The sequence below is a fragment of the Xiphophorus couchianus genome, chromosome 12 (genome assembly GCF_001444195.1).
Source record: "Xiphophorus couchianus chromosome 12, X_couchianus-1.0, whole genome shotgun sequence".
In the NCBI taxonomy this organism is placed as follows: domain Eukaryota; kingdom Metazoa; phylum Chordata; class Actinopteri; order Cyprinodontiformes; family Poeciliidae; genus Xiphophorus; species Xiphophorus couchianus.
The window spans coordinates 6,741,349-6,760,670 of record NC_040239.1 but is presented as its reverse complement, the minus strand read 5'-3'; the positions used below and the strand labels follow the sequence as shown (position 1 = coordinate 6,760,670).

Here is a 19,322-nt window from a genome sequence, read left to right as displayed (position 1 = left end):
TCAGATTTTGATGCCGATAACATGAAAGCATGGCTCCATCCTGCTGTGTATCAACATTTTAGACTGCTACAGCTCAGACTGAGGTAACTGTATTTCAGTGGACTCCACAATCAAACAGTGATCATGACCTAATGCCTAATGATGCATTGGTGATCTTTTGGAGCTGATACAGCCCACCTGTCAAAGCATAGACTTCTTTAGCTCATTTTTTTCTGCTTTTAACACATCAACTTTGAGAATAACATCTTCACTTATAGCACAAATGCCAGTATGTATGACTTGTCTTTCTTTATAGCAGAGTAACCTAAAGGCCCAAAAGGAGGCAAAGAAGTCCAATGTGACAGTGACTATGACCTACTTAGGACCAAGTCAGCGACGGTCACTCTCAAAGTCCACCAAGGATGAACTGAAGGTGCTTCAGCAAGTCAATGGAGGAGAAAACCTCTGTGTCTTTAAGGGCCTTGTTAGTGCAGGAGGTAATATACAAATCTCTTATAATTTTGGATAAATTGAAGCTGTTGTTAATTGTTTAAGATGAAACAGATTCAAAAGCTAATGTAATATGTTACAAGTCCAGATTTTCCCTAAATAACTGCTAAGGTTTGACTAGTATTTGTTTGCTTAGGAAGATCATTACTTCTCTGTATCATTTGTACGATCCTGCTTTATTTTTTTATTTCCTTCATTCTAACATGCTGCCTTTCAAATTACTCATCAGTTATTTGCTATGAAACTTTTTACAGCTTATGGAACTTACAGCTATTTAGATACTCTTTTTAAATTTGCTGTTACTTTTGGGTTTTTCCACTAACGTTGGTAACTTTCACTCAATTGTTTCCCATTTTACCAAACTCAGGTGTTTCCATCAAAGTCTACTTTACTAAACAAGACATAAAGATGCCGGTGTAGATTTAGTGTCTTCGATTGTGTCCACATGATTTGGGTTTAAGTTCCCTTAACACCAGACTAAGACCGGACCACAAGATTAAAATCCAGCAGAGTGTGGACGATGATCTCTGCAGGGCCTCAGAAACGGGTTCTGGGAGCATAAAGATCGTAATCCACTCTCCATTAAGCGGGAGGGACTGTGAGAGTTCTTTGAGTGTTTTGAGCTTTCACTAAATGTTTGTGGAGGTACATCACTGCAATCTGGTTGTAAGAGTATCTGAAGCTGCAGCACCTGTTGAGTAATCCATAATTTTCACAACAACTCAATAAAAAGCGCTGTGTCCAGGTTTCTTGCACATAGAAATCGGCATGTGTTTCCTTACTGGGTAGTAAGGTTCACATTTGTTAAGAAGACATAAAAATTGCAATAAATAGGTTAATGCTGGGGGACTGAAAGAAACTGTGAGTTTTTCAGACTGCAGAGAAAATGCACACTGGACGCATGCTAAGCTGTCAAACAGAAGTCCTGGCATCATATTTAGCAATCAAGAGAGAGGAGGAAAACGTACAAGAAGCAGATTATATACTGCAATACAATACTGAGATGCCCTTTAATACTGAGCAAACAGAAGGAAGTCAGGGAAAGCAGCAGGAATAACATTGATGCTGAGCAACCAGAGACCAGTCCGAAATGATGAGAGTGAAATGGATTTTACAAATTTGCTGCAATCCAGCAACGTTTGAATATTTCTAACAATCCTAGATGCCATTCGATTGACTTAATCTGATGTGACAGAGCTTATATGCTTACTGAAATATTGAAATAAACCCAATAAATATCCTGAATCTAAAGAGTAAAGAATATAGCTGCTCCTGTATTGATGGAAATGGGAGACCTTCAGTTTTAACCAAAGGTTGAAATATTATTTTCAACCTTTTTGCCCACTTTTATTTTTCAGAGCAGTTTGAGTTTGTGTCTCAGAGGCACAGAGGTTTCCCCTTCAGCGCCAGCTTGTATGTCAACGGCATCATGGTGGCTCGGATCAGCTCCTGCTGTGAGTACCGCTACGCTCCCGGCTTTCAGCAGGGCAGGAAAAGCTACTTCAGACTGAGCTGGCTGGCTGGTGGGACCCCCTGCTACAGGTCAGGTTTCATCCTACAGTGAAAGTACAGCCACATGTCGGCAGAAATTTAAAATTAGTACCAGAGAAAACAAAGTAGGCAAATATAACACTAGACATTTGGGAACAAAAGAGAAAGACTGCTTAAAAAGGTAATGGTGGTGATGATGGTGGCACAGGGGAGGAAATATGACTTATGATGAAAGCACATTTTTCATCTTTTTCAGATGCACTAGTCTCCGCAACAAATACAGCTCCTGCCAACAGCTGAACAACGGCACAAAGGAAAACTTAATTCTCCCTCTCGAGCAGAACACTGGCAATGGTACAAAGCCTGAAAATGAGTGTCTGCATTTTCCATTACTTCCCAAAGCTTATTCATCAATATTGTTTGACATTGTGCCCACTCCTGGGTTTCAGAGGACTAGTCTAACTGAAAAATCTACCACAAAGACTTATTTTCTTTCATTTTGTCTCCCATAAAGGCACCATCGAGTCGTGTCCATCATCCCCTCTTTTTATCCCAGCCAAACCTGAGAAGATATCAGTGAGGAGAACTAGAAAACACGTTAAGGAACGCAGCGGAGGATCCACTGACAGTGAAGAGGCTGTTGTTTCTGGGATAAAAGAAAAATTCAGGAGGAAAAAACACAAGGGTCAAACCGATCAGAAAGAGAGCAAAGGAAAGACAGGTGGGAAAAGCAGAGGGGAAGATGAGCAAGACGGCAAGGGCTCAGAGAGATCAACAGTGCCTGAACAATCTGAGGAGCAGAGAGGACAGAAACCCAACCACTCAAAAACAAGGGGGAAAGCCACTAAGCCGCAGACAGAACAGCTGCCATCAAACAAGACAAGTAAAACCGTTGGTGAGCGCTGGATCATTCCTGTTGGTTTCATTATTGTGAAACAGAATGAAAAAAGGTGTCAGAGCCAAACATTTTGGCAGTGAAACTAGTGTTTGTATTTTTGACCTCAACATTTAGTTTACATCAGTTATAGAAGCATAAAAATCTATTTGCTTAAACCAAATGTGAACGTAACAGTGCTGACTTTATGATTTTTTAAGAATTAAATGTTACTAGCCGGTCGTCTTGGCAAAAATGCATTTTATTTATTCATTATAAATTTATAATTAGCTTACTTGTTTGTCCACATTAAAAATTAAATGTTTAGGGCTTAAAATTCAAATGTTATGGATTTTGGACATGACTGACTTACACTTTACGACTTTGTACTTGACCTGTGACCCAACTTGGTCGAAGGACTTCTTTTTAAATTGTTCAATTCAGTCTGATATATTTGATATGAACTTGTGAAGTTGATCAAATTTGTTCTTTTGAAGAATTGACCACATGTTCTCATTGGGTTTAGCGTTGAAAATATTCTGACCATACGTCCAAAAATTCATGTGGTTCAAGTGGTTCATCTGTAAACCACTTCAACCTGATCAGAGCTCCATCACACTGGAAAATCCTCAGACAAATATTACATTTTTATTTAATATGATGCAATGACACCACTCTTTGTTCATGTGCCCAATATTAAGCTTATACTTTTGGATGAGAAGCAATCCAATATGAACGAATCACTTGTGGCTTGACACAGGACAGACAATGCTCATCATCTCTTGCTGGAAAAATGGTTTTCCAGATGCTGCTGAACTATAAACTTGTTCAAAAAGTAAAGTTTTAATTCCTGCAGTCAGAGAGCAAAGTGGTCTTAGGAAAATATGGAAAATCTCTAATGTATCTTGATTATTAAGGGATTTACTAGAGAGCTAAAATAGGAGAAATATGATCTTTTTTTAAAATTATTGTCAAAACTCTTCCAGGAGGGTTTTGGATCAGCCAAAAGCTTTGAATGCAAATGCATTTGGTGGACTTCCTGACAGTAAAGAATCACAGCCGTCCAGCCTTAAAGTAACAAATGCAAAGACTAGTTTTACAGTGTCACCCCTGGACAGGAGGTGTAACTCAACCCAACAAGATTTGTGCATGTGTTATTTCTCTTTAATGGTTTTGCAATAAAAGAAGAAGAGCATTTCTTTTTAAAAGATTCATTGCAGGATGAGGAGGGACTGACTAAGCAGAACAGAAAGGAGCAGAGAGACCTTAAATCAGATGGGAAAACCAGCGATGGGGGTAGACTGAAGGACTTCTACAAAGAATGTGTGGAAATGAGTGTTGAGTTGAATCAGAGCCCAAACAAACACTGGTTCAAGGCAAACAGTGAGTACAGACTATGCATAACAGCAGAATTAAAATGAGTCCCACTGGAGGGCTGTAACTCATTTACATAATACAATTTGGGGGGAAAAAATGACTGAATTTGCAAGAAGCACGCTGAGCAGCGTCTGCTTGAAGGAAGATTGATGATGTGTGGGAGAGATTATACAGATGTTGCCTACACAGACACACATATTCCCACATCTATAAATCTAAACTGTTTCACTTTCTCAATTGCTTAATGGATGCACAAACTGAACATTATTAGTTTGACTCTCATATGTAAGTCCTGTGTTCCTTTCACATGGTTTTATCACCCATTAGTTGTTTGATTCTCTCTTTAAGTCCTAGAGAGGCGCCGGCTCCAGAAGAGGATGTCGTCATCATGCCCCAAAGCTCAAAACTCCGATGTGGAGCTGAGTGCAGAAAGTGACACAGTACTGCAGCCTGATGGAGAGCCAGCAGAGGAGGAGGTGGACACTGCAGGCCAGGATGCTGCCAAAGAGGAGCCTGTACAAGAACAAGACCTGCAGGCACAGGTGTGTGTCCAACACAAATCCGCTGTGGTGAGAACCTGTGTTTCTGCCAGAAGCACTGCTGCCTTAAAATTACAAGCACAGGCTGTGCCAGATGACTACATTTTGGAATTACTGTATGCAAGCATTTGGATTGGTTTTTTTAGATTGGGAAATGCAATTACAACTCCAAACTAAAACACATTTAGTTTTTTAGTATTGTTTATTATAATTGCTGCAACACATCAAGTCAGAGTTGATATAAAAAATCAATCAAAATGCTAAAGTTTACATAGACGGATTGAAACGCCAGGAAAAGAAAAGAGTGAGGAATAAAGAAATAAACCTCCCAAAAACAACATCAAGTGTAATATATTCATAAAATATATGTGACACTTTTATCTCTGGCCTTCTTTAAAAATTATATTAAAATAATCTGGTGTTTACGTTCAAACCCAGGCTTTTAACCATTATTTCTTTAATTTGAGTTTTTATTACTGTAAATATGGTGATAGTGGTGCTTGACAATTTGAGAACTCTAAATAATTATCAATATTTTTGCCTGAATATGAACAAAACCTTGGTAGTATTTTCACTGAAGTCCTTAAGTGCAATAAACGAAATTAAAATGTTCCACCATAGGTTTTTCTCATTTTACAACATTAGAACCATCAATAAAACACAATCATGGAAATAGAATATTCTGATGAGCATTGACTTGAATTGCTTTCCATAGACGATAAGAAAACAAATTTTGATTCATTTGGGAATCCAGGAGAAGCTAAATCCTATAGGAACAATAAATCACAAAAAATGTTGCTAAATAATAAATGTTGTTTTTGATGGATATAAAGCCAGCATCCAAGAATCCTACAAGAAATATTTTACAGGTGAAGGGAAATCTGGTTTTCATCCATTAGGGAAATATTTATGTGCAAATGACATCAGAAACAAAAAGCAACGGTTTACACTATTGCTTTATCTGAGGCTATGTTGTCATGTTGAAATGAAGTACATTCTTTCCAAAACAGTAATGATTCTTGCTTGTCTGTTTAATAACACTTCTTCTAAATCTGCTTTGACATATAACAAAATGTTTTTTTTCCGCACGTGTTGTTGCGCAACACCCCCCCCCTCCTTTCTGTCTCTACTCTCTCACTCTCGTACTTCCTCTTCTGAGAGGGGAGATGTGCTACCAGCTCTCCGTCTAACGGGTCCGTTGAGTTTCCTAAATCTGCTGGGATTTACCCTGTCCAGAACTGAAGTAAACTCTGTTTAAGCTGGTTTCGAGAAACGATTCGCCTGGTTATCTGACGGCCTACATCCAGGTGTCCCACCCTTCTTCCCCCTGTGAATTAGCCAGACTGAGCAGCCTACAGCCAACTAGTTTCACAGAGCACACCTGTTAACGGTCGCTCGTTCTCTATTTTGCAACTTGCATTTGTTATTGAACCAGGTAGGTTTTAGTGACTCGGGCGAGTCCCAAGGATGAGGTTTTAAATATGGGCTACCAGCAACCTAAAAACATTTTCCACCTCTTCCTCTCCAGAATCAAACATCACAGCTATTTTACAACCATCAAAGAACTTTAAGGTGACTCATTAACTGAATGTCCACAACATCTTTTAGATTTTCTTTATGCTAAATATTTTATTAGTAAGGCATTTTTGCAAGGGTCAGTACAGCTTAATTCAGTAGCAGAAATAATCAAATAAGTAAAATCAATCATCTAGTCTATCTTTCCCTACTGCTGACACTGAGAACTAAAAAAGGAACCTTAGAGAGAGACGGACGGAGTTTGGCGCCTCGAACCCCAGACCTGGCACGATGATGAAGAAGGTGTTGCAACAGGAGGAAGATGTTGATCGATGAAGGCCAGGATCTCCGCAGGTCCGATGAGCCTCCTCTCCGCATGGATGCTGAGGTCACACAGGACTTGGTGCTGGCAGGAAAAAAGGCACCAGTTCTTCTTCCTTGTCTTTGTCTTCATCTTTGTCTTTGGGGTCAGAACCCAGCCGATGAGAGAAGTGCGATTCGAAGCCACAGATTGTGGGCCAGACGGGTTGGTCTCCATGTGTGCAGGACAGTCTCCGGCTCCGTGGCCCCGGCTCTTCTTCAGCTGCAGAGTTCTTTGTCCATCTCGATCTTGGCTCGAAGCTGCCCGGAGGATCCAACGAACGGTTCCTCTTTTGCACCCACCTTATATAGGGTTCATCTGTCTGCTTAGACAGATGATCTCATATCCGTCACTGTCTTAAGAGACATCATGTCATGATGTCTGTGCCAATGTCTCAGGGCTGCTCAACCTCCTGTTTCCATATAAGGTGCTGATCATCTCTGCTCTCCTGTTAGTTCCCCTTTTTCCCTTCCTGTCACCTTTCACCTACCATCTACCTCCAACATATCAGTGATGTTTAATTGCAGTTTTACAACCTTTTACACCATTTCAAGTTCAATGTCAAAATCACATTTATATCACATTTATTTTCTTTAGCTTCTCTGATTTAGCATTCATTTATAATTTTATAACCATAACTTATATCACATTTATTTTCTTCAGCTTCTCTGATCTATCATTCATTTATGATTTTAATGTGAGTTATTACAGATGTTTTTCTGAAAAGAAACCAAGAATAATACATGATTCTAATTATTTACTACTAAAGTTACAGTTACTTGTTTTTCTTGTAGGTGTTCTCACAAATATAAGTGTAAGTATTATTACAAGTAAACCAATATTAATATAAGTATTTTACTTTGAATCTTATCAAATTACTCAAAATGTTTAGATTTAATTTTTTAAAACTTTCATGCTTTAAAATAGTCTCAGCTATTTTTATAAATCTGCAGGCTGGAAACTTCCTCTTTTTCCAGGAAACCTGCTTTTCCTGTTTAATGAATCTCTCTGACTGACTATGATTTCTTATGATTAGATAGAAAAAAGTAGAATTAAAGCAAAGTTTGCATGAGACAAAACAACACACACAACTAGATTTATTTTATTGACACTTAAGTCTACTGTTGGGCCTTGATATCACTTGAGTGATTCATTTTAAAGATAACTTTATTTATTATTACTGTTAAACTAACTTTATTGACACTTAAGTCTACTGTTGGGCCTTGATATCACTTGAGTGATTCATTTTAAAGATAACTTTATTTATTATTACTGTTAAACTAAAATCTCCAGCATGGGGAAGTGGGATGAGCTCGGATTTTCTTGACACATAAAAATTTTTTAAATTTGATTTTCCTTGTAGACTCATTAAATCTGCTTTAATACTACTGCTTTGACTTTTATCTGTAGTGATTTTTGTTGACGCTTTCTGATGAGGATAATCAGCGGTCTTGAATTTTCTGAGTTGATTCGATTTGTCTTTATGAAGATGGTTTTCTCTTGCTGATGAGCATCAACATCTCTTCTTAAAACCTCTCGTAATCTTGTTTAGTTGAGTCTTGATGATGTGATCGATTGCTGTTCTGTAGATAAATTAGGCCAGCCACTCACCTCTAAAGGTCATCCCATTGATCAGGCTTCCTCATTTATTCTAATTGCACCTTTGACTTAATAATCAAGACGAATGCGCACACCTTCTCATCACATATGGGTTCCTGTAATGTGCAACAGCACCAAGGTTCAATAATTAAAAATTATTACATTATCATGGAATATGCTTTAGTTAGTATCCTCATGTTTCTTACATCAAGGTTTCTGTTTGCATCCATCAATGTTAAACTGGCACATTATCAACAAGAAGTGGTTGAAGAGTGGAGCTCAGATGAGAAAAAAGGAAAATAAAACAGGAATAAACTAAAAACTTTGCTTTTTCAGACGTTTGCGAGAGTATTTTTGAAAAGTGGTAGGTAATAATAAAGAAAGCAAATATAACATAAGTGAAATCGGAAAAATTATTATAAACATTGTTATGTGTTTTTGTGAGATGGAAATCTCAGAGAAATAAACAAATGTCTTCAGAGCGTAACTGCAGGCCTCTGCAATGTGGAGCTTTGTAAACATGTTTCTTATAGGTCGTAATAAATTACTTTGGTTTAGTGCCGTTCTGTTTGTTTATTGCTGAACATAAAGTTTGCACCATCGTAACTTTGTTGATGCATGAGTTGCTTGGTGAAAGGATTTTAATAAGAAAATAGTTTGTAAATCAGGGATGGTTTAAACATCATACTTATAGGACGGAATGCTTATGGACCGGTGGCCGGAACATGGTTCCGAATTTTACTAGATTGTAATATTTTTTCGCTAGCATCTATAAAAAACATTTTCTTCATTTGCTTACCTAATTGTTTTGTCAAAAAAATCATAACATCATAAACATATCATGCAGTCACCAGTTGTAAAACCAGTAACAAACATTGCATTGTGCCAAGTGCCCTCATTAAAAATATCAATACACATCAAATATGTTGGTCAATGTTCCAGTTATCATGGGTCAAAAGCAACTTTAAACAGATACGTTTTTAGCATTGATTTAAAGAAACTCAGTGTTTCAGCTGTTTAGCAGTTTTCTGGAAGTTTGTTTCCGTTGGTGCTGCTGGGGTTTATGGGCATACAGGAACCAATCAGTATCGGTTAAATCCCCTTCTCGCTTCAGGAGTAGATTCCAGCTTTAGGTCAAACAAATCCATGGGAAGTAGAGAAACATGCTGACAGCATACTTGCAGACATAAACTATTTGACTGATATACTTTGATCAGACATCAATTCAGAAGGGACAAATGGACCAACTGACACAAAAGTGCATTAGAATTTTTTTTAAAGAGGTAGATACGGTGCAAATTTGTTTTATAATGCTTTATTCAGTCTTATTATAAACCACAAAGAAAAGTTATCATTCCCAGCACATTATTTTGTATAAAATGAAACATATACAATGATAGATATGAATGAACTGCTTGAACATTTTAGTATCATTTTAAGTTTAATCCTTTCCACCTTATTCTAGAAAATAGTAAACTGAAAACTAATATTCTTACAATTTCCACAAAAGTGTCGAATTACTTTTAAAATCACAGAAATTCTCTATAAATCCAGGCTACTCTAATTGATAATGTCCATATGCAGCCACTAAATGCTGCTTTTGCTGCAACATATAACAGTTGCAGCAAATGGTCCTTGAACTTTATCTGAGGTGAGCAGATCAGGATGTCACATAGATCAGGATGAAAAATCTTAAGCGGTGCCTGAAGAATTCCTCTTGCTCTCGCAAAGTGGCCAGGCAGACGTGGCCGACAGCCAGACCATATGTCTCCCCTGGACCCTCTTCTCATCTCTGTATTTAAGCCTCCAACACCTGCCTTCCTCATATCTCTATCCCACAAGCATCAAGATGCTTTGAAGCTGTGCTGCTTCCTTTTGCATAAACATTTAATATCTTATTTTTTGTTTGTTTGCACACATTACACAAATTTATATCCATACGAAGGAGAAGATAATCCACATAATTTCCTGCAGGAAACAAAATACATAAATAAGTAAATAGGCAAAAAGTGTATATTATGTGGAACCTTTAGTGCCCTGACTACACAACTCTTGCTTTATCTATGAAATATGTCAAAGGTTCTGTGGGAAACTTCTTGATAGACTTTCGTCTTGTTTGACTTTCTGATATTTTTCAACTTGTGAAGCTAAACAAGTTGTCTACACTGCAAAAACAAAATCTTCAGTCTAGTTTCTTGTGCAAATATCTTAGTACACTTGAAATAATAATATACAAACTTATATTTCCTGCTGAAAAGTTACTTGTAATGTATGTAGTTCTGTCTTATTTCATGTGTCTTAATATATTTCCACTAAAAACTAAACCAAAAATGCCCTGCGACAGAATGACAACCTGTCCAGGGTGTACCCAGCCTCTCGCCCGAAACGTTCACTGGAGCACCAGCACTCCTCCCGACCCCACTGGGGACAAGGGTGTTAGAAAATGGATGGATGGACTAAACCAAATATATTTGAAAAGATTTTATGCTTTTGCAGTGTGCCGTTATCTTACCAAAAAGCTAAATTCCTTTAGAACACAACATCTTGCCTTAATAATGTAATACCTTTTTTCTTGTGTTGTGAACACAGCTTGATGCCATGATGACGGTGTTGAGCACATCTGATGAGGTTGAGCAGCTGGTTCTGAGGAACACCGAACTGACAGATGACCTTTTATTCAGTCTCGCGGGGGTTCTGAAGAACAGTGCGTCTGAAGTCACGTTGCTCAATCTCAACCTGAACCTCATCGGCCCCTACGGCGCTCACATCCTGCTGGACGTCCTGAGAGTAAAGCCGCAGGTCCAACGCTTACAGTAAGACCATGGTTCCACCCAATCGTATTATATCAGATAAAAATCTGGCGAAGAAGTAGATTATCTAAAAATCACAACGTGTCATGGAGTCATGAGACTATTTAAAATAGCTTACCCTGACAAAAGAAGACAATTATATAAATTAAAGAGACAGGGCAAAGATTTCTACTGGCAAACTTTGTATTTTTTGTATGAGCAAAGAGATTCTCCAGCTCTATAAACTCACCTCTATAACTTTCTGAGTTATGTCCTTTTTCCGCAATAAACAGTCTTGTTACAGCTGTATGTGATTTTATACTGTCTCAACAAAACGTGCTGTCATTATTGTCATTTACATTAAACCACTCTTTAGTTATACATACTTTGCTTCCCAGAGACCAGATATCTTTTTTTTATTATTATGAGCTCCATATTTTTACACTTTTTCTTTGGTCTTTGGCTGCTTTAGACTTTGGATGTCTGTTCCTAATACCCACAACTATCTACAGTAGGCAGACAAAATCTGAATGTTGCATCTTTAAGAAAGAAATGGAAAAATCTTGATGCAGGACCAGAGTGAGCTATCCTCAAGTTGTCAGCTGACACTGCTTTGGTCTTTCAGCGTCTTTGTGACACTGATGGCAACAACGTGACTAAACGTCCTATTTAAACTTGGATATGAGCTAATTTGTTGACACAACTAGTCCCTGGAGTTCTTCACTCTTTTCATATCTACATGCCAGAGAGGACAGACTAAACAGTCACAAAACATTTTGTATGAAAACTATTGGGTCTAAAACTGAGTTAAAAGCAAAACATCCATGCTCAAAGTAAATGTTACAACATATAACCTAAAATAATTATCAAAACTACTTTTGATTAAAAAAAGTTAAAGTAAAACAAAAAAGAAATGATTAACTACTGAAATATTTGAAGTTTACTGCAATTGTATTAATATTTATAACAAAATTTGGAAATAGGTAAATATATGGATTATACATTTTTCTGCATCTACTCCTACATTGCTTCTTCTTTATTTTTGCAGCTTGTTTGGGAACAAACTGCGCGACCACGGAGTGCTGACCCTCTTGAGTGGCGTAGCGGAGCTGCAGGATCAAACTGCAGCAGCTGCCGCAGCCATCTACCAGATGCTGCCTTTCCCATTAGAGCAAAATGCGCTGCTGCAGCTCCCCACCGGCTGGAGCTCTTTTAGGGCTTTTACGCTTCTGGAACTGGATATCGGTGGAAATGGCCTCGGCAGCGATGGGGTCAAGGTTTTAGCATCATACATAAGATCCCACTCACAGCTGCAGTACCTGGGGCTGGCACAAACAGATAGCGCTGATCTGTCTGCGTGGAAGGAACTTTTCGACAGCCTGAAAGGCAACAACTCTCTGACTCAGATCATCTTAGATGAGAACAATCTGGGGGACCCCGGAGTCAGGCTGCTGGCAGACATGTTGAAAGAGAACACGAGTCTGCAGCAGGTGGACCTCGACAGGAACGGCATCAGCGATGTGGGAGGAAATGACATCATGGGGGCGCTGCTCTGCAGGACTCAGGTATCCCTGACATATCTTAGCCTTGATGAGAACACCATAAGTGAAGGATTGATGAGCAGAATACAGGAGCAAATAAAACCTGCAAGAATGACTGAGTAAGGTTGAAAAACCCCAACAAGTTGTGCAAATTAAACAGCCTTGATCCCTGGTGTTCACTGTTTGATGACAGATGAACAAACTGACTCATTTGATTTGTTTTATCATCAAACACATACACTCACACAAATGTCTCTTCCTTCCTACAAGTGGGTGGCCCTGTGAAGAAATGCTGCCTCTCGGTTTGGTGCAGGCAGGTAGTGTAGGAGGTCTGTTTGCTTTTGAGCCGCGCTGCGGTGTGGAGGCATTTTCAAAGACGTTTCAGTGAACTAAACCTTTCTTTTGTGCAGCAAGGTTACATCTGCACCTTCACCTTCCCAGCAGCATGCCCCCTGCGACTCAACACCCACCTCTTCTAAAACCAACTTCATCGCGGGGCTCACCGATCTCTCTGTCGTTTTATTGAATAATTTGCTTCCTCTTCACCAAAAAGAAACCGCTATGAATCATTCCACCCACAGTATTTACAAGTGGATGACTTACCCGCAGCATTTCCACCTCAGAACTTTACAGCAGTCGTCAACACATGCCGATCTTCACTCCTCCAAATCAGAAGATTGGTACAGACGGCAAAGCCGTGACATATCACCAACCCTCATTTAGTCCTCCTTGTCTTTTCACGTGCTAGACAGAGCTTCTATTCAGAGTGCGACGGAGAAAAAAAAAGACAAAACTGGCGAGAATTTATGTGAATCTTAAGGCCATCATCTCATTGTTCTAACATCACAGACATTCTGAGAATAACTGTACCTGTGATCATAGCTTGTCAGGGTGGTAATTATCTCGTCCTCTCAGGGCTGCCATCGGTGAATCTGCCGAAACCAACCCGTCCATATTTCATCTGCAGTCTTAGCAAATTCTTTTTTGTGGAACTCTGAAAAAGATGCCTCCAGAAGGATGACAGATAAATGAGACTGATGTTTCTGAAGATCACATCCATGCTTTGCTGTTTTAGACTGAGTTTCTGTTTGGGATGTTACAAGGTGCCATGAAAATGTTTTTGCCTCCTTAACAGTTTGTTCTTTCAGCTTTTTTTAAAATCACTTAAATGTTTCAGATCAAACAAATTTTACAGTCAGACCAAAATGACCTGAGCAAAACTAAAATGCACAAATCAACAATTCCTCAGCAAGGAGGCTTCAAGTAGCTGGGTTTAGACCAATATTCTGTTCTTCACAATCATCATTTGAAAACTGCCCGTTGTATTTAACCAAATACTTATTCAAGACACTGTACATTTTTTAGCCTAGGAAATTTGTTAAGACACAGATTGTTTCCAATTTTTTACTATTTTAAGGTCTCTGTACTCACATTTGAATTAAAGAAAGAGGTACACCATTCAGCCTGGATGAGAATAGGCTGGTAAACAGGACCTGCCCTGTAATTCAAAGACTCCTTCTGTTAAGGTGTTGTGCGTCTCTGTTACCGCTGAACCTCACATCACTGATCCCATTGTCTGTCTGGTAATGTACTTGAAAGAAATCCTGCAGCATCACAAGCTTCTTTCAGCTACTTTTCAAAGAACAAGACCTTCAACCACAAAAGCCTCAATCTGGAAGGAATTTTCTGTGCTCTGTCTGTCCATTTATTGTGGAAAAATAAAGTGTTTATTGGTTTTCTGAAATTGTCGTGTTACTAGTGAATAAATGCCTTCAATCTTTGAAAAGAGAATTAATTATTTATTCTGTTACATGGTAAATTCCATGTTTGTGCACACAATCTGATCCATTAAAGCTGCTTCTGATTCTTCTGAGCAGGCTGCAGCTGATACACAGGTTTACAGGAGTTCATTTTCAAACTGATACTTTGCTTGAAACAAGCTGCAAAACCAAACAAAAAGTCTTGGAAATTGAGTTTCTTGACTCTGACTGAAGGCAAAAATAAAACAAACAAAGTGAACAATGGTTCACTGTTCAGACCTTGTTTAGGTTTTCTGGACAGGGTGATGTAATTTATTCTCACTCAACTAAAAGGTCAGTGTCTGTTTGCTGAACCGGTTCTTTTTTTTATGTCCATACAAACTCTGTTTCTGGATGAATAATGGTGCGCTTCAAAATCTTTAGTTAGTTTGCAGAAATCCTTTTGGCGTTGCTGTAAGATCATTCTTGGCAATAGTTTAATCTGCAGATAGAGGTAACTTTAAAATGGGGTAAACACACATTGGATTCCACAACCATGTTTATGACAACATCTTATGTTATACAGTAAGAAATAATATTTGATAGTTTTTTACATAGTGGCTGCAACTCTAAATTTCCCTTGGGTTTCCCTCTAGTCATTTTGAACTAAGTTGCTTGACTACTCTGTCTGGAAACCATTGCTTTTCGATCTGGACAAGTTCCTACTTTAACACTTTTTCAAACAGGAAAGTATTCTTGACAGCAGCTTTTAAATTACACTCCTTCTCAATTGAAGACTAAAGTCCTTCATAACACAAACCTGTTCCGTGATAATTTAGTTCAGAAGGGTGGGCAAGTCAGTGTATGTTTGTGAATGATAAACACAGCATCCAGCTTTTCATGTGGTGTACTTTCATTTACAGAAAACAAAGAATAGGGGGGTAGCTTCAAGGTCGTCAAACACTTTGTGTCATAAAAGTTGGCTCTGCATTTGTTTTATCCACTCAATCCAAAGAGTTTTTAATTCAGCATCTTTTTTTTCCAACTACCCTTGAGACACGCTACAAGCCCCAAACTGCTGCCAGGCTTGGTTGCATGCTAATTAGGCAGACTCAGTTCAGATTAAGACAATAATGAACAAAGTAAAGCAGAGAACATCTGAGCTGTTGTGGTAAACAGGGAGAGGAGAGCAGGAAGTTCATGTCGTCTTATATTTGAAGCCTGCAGTGCAGCTGCAGGTGAAACAGCATGACGGAAGATGAATGTGGGAGTCTCCTCTTCCACTCAAAATTAGGATCATGTGTTCAGGCTTTAGTAAAATTTGTTTTCGTTAAAGTTGGGGCAATCTGCTACTACACAAAAAACATCAGAGAGGAGGTTATATAACTTTTCCAATTCCTTAACTTCTAAGATTAAACTTTTCTCTGTTGTGTAAACTGGCACGTTCTCTGCATTGCAGAACAAAACATTCTGATGTTGGTGAAGTGAAAGTTTCGCTGTCTACTCCTCAAACAAAGGATCCCGCTGCCGTTTGACATTCGACAGAGAGAGCTGGTTTTTCAAGATGGATTATTCATCAGCAGTTTGATCCTCTGCTCAAATGTCACCACAACAATACGTCCAACTTTGTGGCAGTGCTCGTCTTCCTGCAGCTCTGCAGGCTATGTGGCCTTCAGACAGATTAAGACGTTTTTGTCCACACACATTGTTTTCCATTCTGTTGATCAAATAAAGTCCTTGTATAGTGACATACAGTTTTCTGAATAAAATTTAGAGATCACAACACAAAAGATGTCTAAATTAACAGGGTTATGTAGGATACAGAAAAAAATAAATGACCATAGATATATCAAAAATATTTAACTCGGTCCACAAATAAAGTGGACTGATTTACGTAAATATGTTTAGTGGCATTAAATGTTGGCTCCTAGAAGAATGTGCCTTACATTCAAGATGCAAAATAAGTACACAAACCATAAATACACTTTTAGATGATCAGGGGCTTGCCATAGCCTGCAACTCATTCTCTCCTGTGGACATATCACATTAAATCTGAATTCAGGTCCTGCTGATTGAAAACAAGCCCATGGGTCTTCAAACTCCAGTAATTATTAGTCGTCCTTGCAATAATTTGGTGTGAAATGTTTTAGATGAGATGTCCATAGTACCGTGACAGTGAAATACAAATACCAACATGTTGCAGCCCTAATAGAAGGTAATAAAAGAGTTATAAACATGGTGAAAAATATGTGCTGCAGCTGGGTCCCCTAAACGAATTGACAGGAACACGAATTTATCACTTCTTAAGAGTTCAGAACCCCTATTTAATCTCTGATTGATTCAATAAAACTTTAAGAACCATTGTTTTTGTGTACTTTGCGGTAAGAGAGAGCAGCAACCGTTGCTAAAAAGCTGTTTGTCCTAAGTCCACAAGTAATTGCAGTTTGTTTCCTCTTTTAACTCAGGTTTATTGATTTTTTTTCATCACTTGGGGTTGCACATTCGGCTGTAAAAATACAACTTACATCACTGTATAAAGATGAAAATTGCTCTTGTGTTAGCCAAAATTTGCCTTTTTACACATTTACCCAAACACAGAGTAGCTTTATAATTTATTGGAGTTGGACTTTGCTCCCTTGCTGTCTACAAAAATGTTCCACTCTGGTAATGACCAGCCCTTATATTCATAGATCTGCAGCATATTTGAGTAAGGTTGTCTTACTCAAATATGTTGCCAGTAGTGATGACAGTGTTGGTGGTAGCAGTGAAATTGCATCAAATTTGCTATGCTGTGTGGCAAAAAGCCCAAACAGGACAACAAACAAACTGTTTATTTGAAGGAAGACAATAAAGTGTTAGCTCAGAAACTAATTTCTCTCTTGTTTTTGAGCTGCTCCCGGTCATTACTTTTATTATCACTCAATCTTCCAAGTATTTCAACCTGGGGGTTAGTGTGGATCAGACTTTTGCTGCTGATGTACTTTCCTAACACCTTCACCCTCATACCTGCCTTTAGGGAAACTCCTGCGGTCATCTACATGTCCCTTCCAGCTCCTCAGTTCTTCTCTTACCTGCTTCACCTCTATATCTCTTCTAAAATCTTTGACCTCTTGACGCTGCTGGCAGATGCCTTTTCCTTTGTCCAGTTTTCTCTCAGGGGAAAAACAAATTTCAAAGTCCAGTCTTTAACCCTAATAAACCCTCGCCCTCATTTTCAGTACTACTGATGTTAAGGGGCAACACAACTCAATTCCAAGCTCATCTTTTCATTTGTGTTACTTCCTCCAGTTTTATTTGCACTGTGGGAACCATTTTGTTGATTTATGAAAGGATAGGGTTTTAATTTTTCTTTTAAACAAAAGCAAAAATGTTCATTCATATAGGCCACTCAAAAGTAAACCCCCCAAAAAACGTATTAATTTTAAAATATAAATATTATATTAGCTTTATAATTTGATAACAGATAATTTTTTCTGCTTAAGGATTGACTTCTTGTGGCAAATTTCCTGTTCTAATGTATGGAATGAGTAAATGGAGCACCAGGGCATGATCTTATTAGATCCAGCTGTGCCTCCTCAGAGGTTGCCTGCACTCAAATTCCCAGGATACAAGAGTACAACAACAAAGGTCTGTGTTTATCTAACCAGAGTTTCCATCACTGGAAAATGGCAAGGAAGGATGTGTGTGAAATGCATTTTTTGGTACTTCTTGTAAAAATAGAACTAAGGCACTTCAAGGGCTTTCAATCTTACCAAGTACTTTGCTTTATCTAATTAACATAAATCTATATATAATAACATGTCAGTCATTCAGTGAATGAAATAGAATTATATGGATATTTTACGCAGATGATTTTGACACTGGATTGCAGAAAAACTCTGAACAGCTGGCAGGGAAGAAAAATAATAATTTATTTATAAAATACTTGTTTAAAATCTAGCCCTCCATTGGTCAACACTGCATTAGCTCTAAAAATGTTTTCTATTCTGGACCACCAGCATGGTTCTGTACATAAACAAAAACAATGCCTGTCTCTAGAAAATTATTACATGAAAAAGTTTAGCTAAGTAACTTTTAAGCAGTAGTCTGTATCTTTATACATTTTGTTCAAACTGATACAACTCTTGAGTTAATTTCAAACAATTAACTCGAGAGTTAATTGTTTGAAATTACTCTCACTAAATGATATTATTGAGAAATGCCTCAGTAAAATGTAAAAACCCCTTTTTATTTTCAGCAGAAATAAAAGGTCTTGGAGTTGAGCTCTTGGGAATTCTGAAAGAGTGACAACTGCACTGATGGTTTTGGTTGTTGACAGTAAAGCTTAAGCTGCAGGAACCCTTTAAAGGTTCCTAGTCCGTGTCTTTCTGGATTTCCATCACAGCAACCTTGAAGTAAACAGAACACCAGGTCAACAGGTCAAAAAGTCTCAACTGGGATGATGAGTGAAGATTGTAGGACAGCAAAGTGGTCAAAGCATTTTATATCTACATTCCTTCCACTGTTTTATCATAATAGTGTATCATAACCATTAAAATGCTTTAAAAATATACTGTAACTTTATAAGTCTGTGTTGAAATCATATCTTCATATGTGTAATTATCATTTTCTTGGTCTTGTTTGGACCCAGGAGTGACCATAATGTCTGTAATTATCAAGCTGTGAAAACATAACTTTAAATGAAGGTGTTTTATTATACATAAGATCCTTCATTGCTTGACCTCTCCTCCACTTTAGTAGAATATTAATGAGTTATTTTGGTTCCCCATGGTTACATATTTGCTTTTTGTTTTCAATATGAATAAACTTTACTAAAAAATGAAAAGGGATGAATAGTAAATGCCATTTTTATGGTAACACTGTAAGAAATAAGACGATAAGAAAATTACCTTGTATGATTTGAATGGAAAGGACAGAACGGAAACCATCATGTGCTTTATTTTAAAACTGCAAATTAAGTGCTACAGCTCAATAAAAACTCTTTTATGCCCTCCAACATCTGCTATCA

The 19,322-nt window shown here is 38.0% G+C and overlaps 1 protein-coding gene across 1 annotated transcript; it reads left to right on the top strand.

The window, feature by feature from the left end:
* The first annotated feature begins 349 nt into the window (after window positions 1-349).
* LOC114154435 (glutamate-rich protein 3) lies at window positions 350-14,266 on the top strand. Its single transcript, XM_028033529.1, has 8 exons — window positions 350-476; window positions 1,848-2,031; window positions 2,237-2,334; window positions 2,495-2,875; window positions 4,064-4,237; window positions 4,580-4,773; window positions 10,835-11,058; window positions 12,083-14,266. The coding sequence occupies exons 1-8, from the start codon at window positions 350-352 to the stop codon at window positions 12,696-12,698; spliced, it is 1,998 nt and encodes a 665-aa protein (XP_027889330.1). The 3' UTR covers window positions 12,699-14,266.
* Window positions 14,267-19,322: the final 5,056 nt, after the last annotated feature.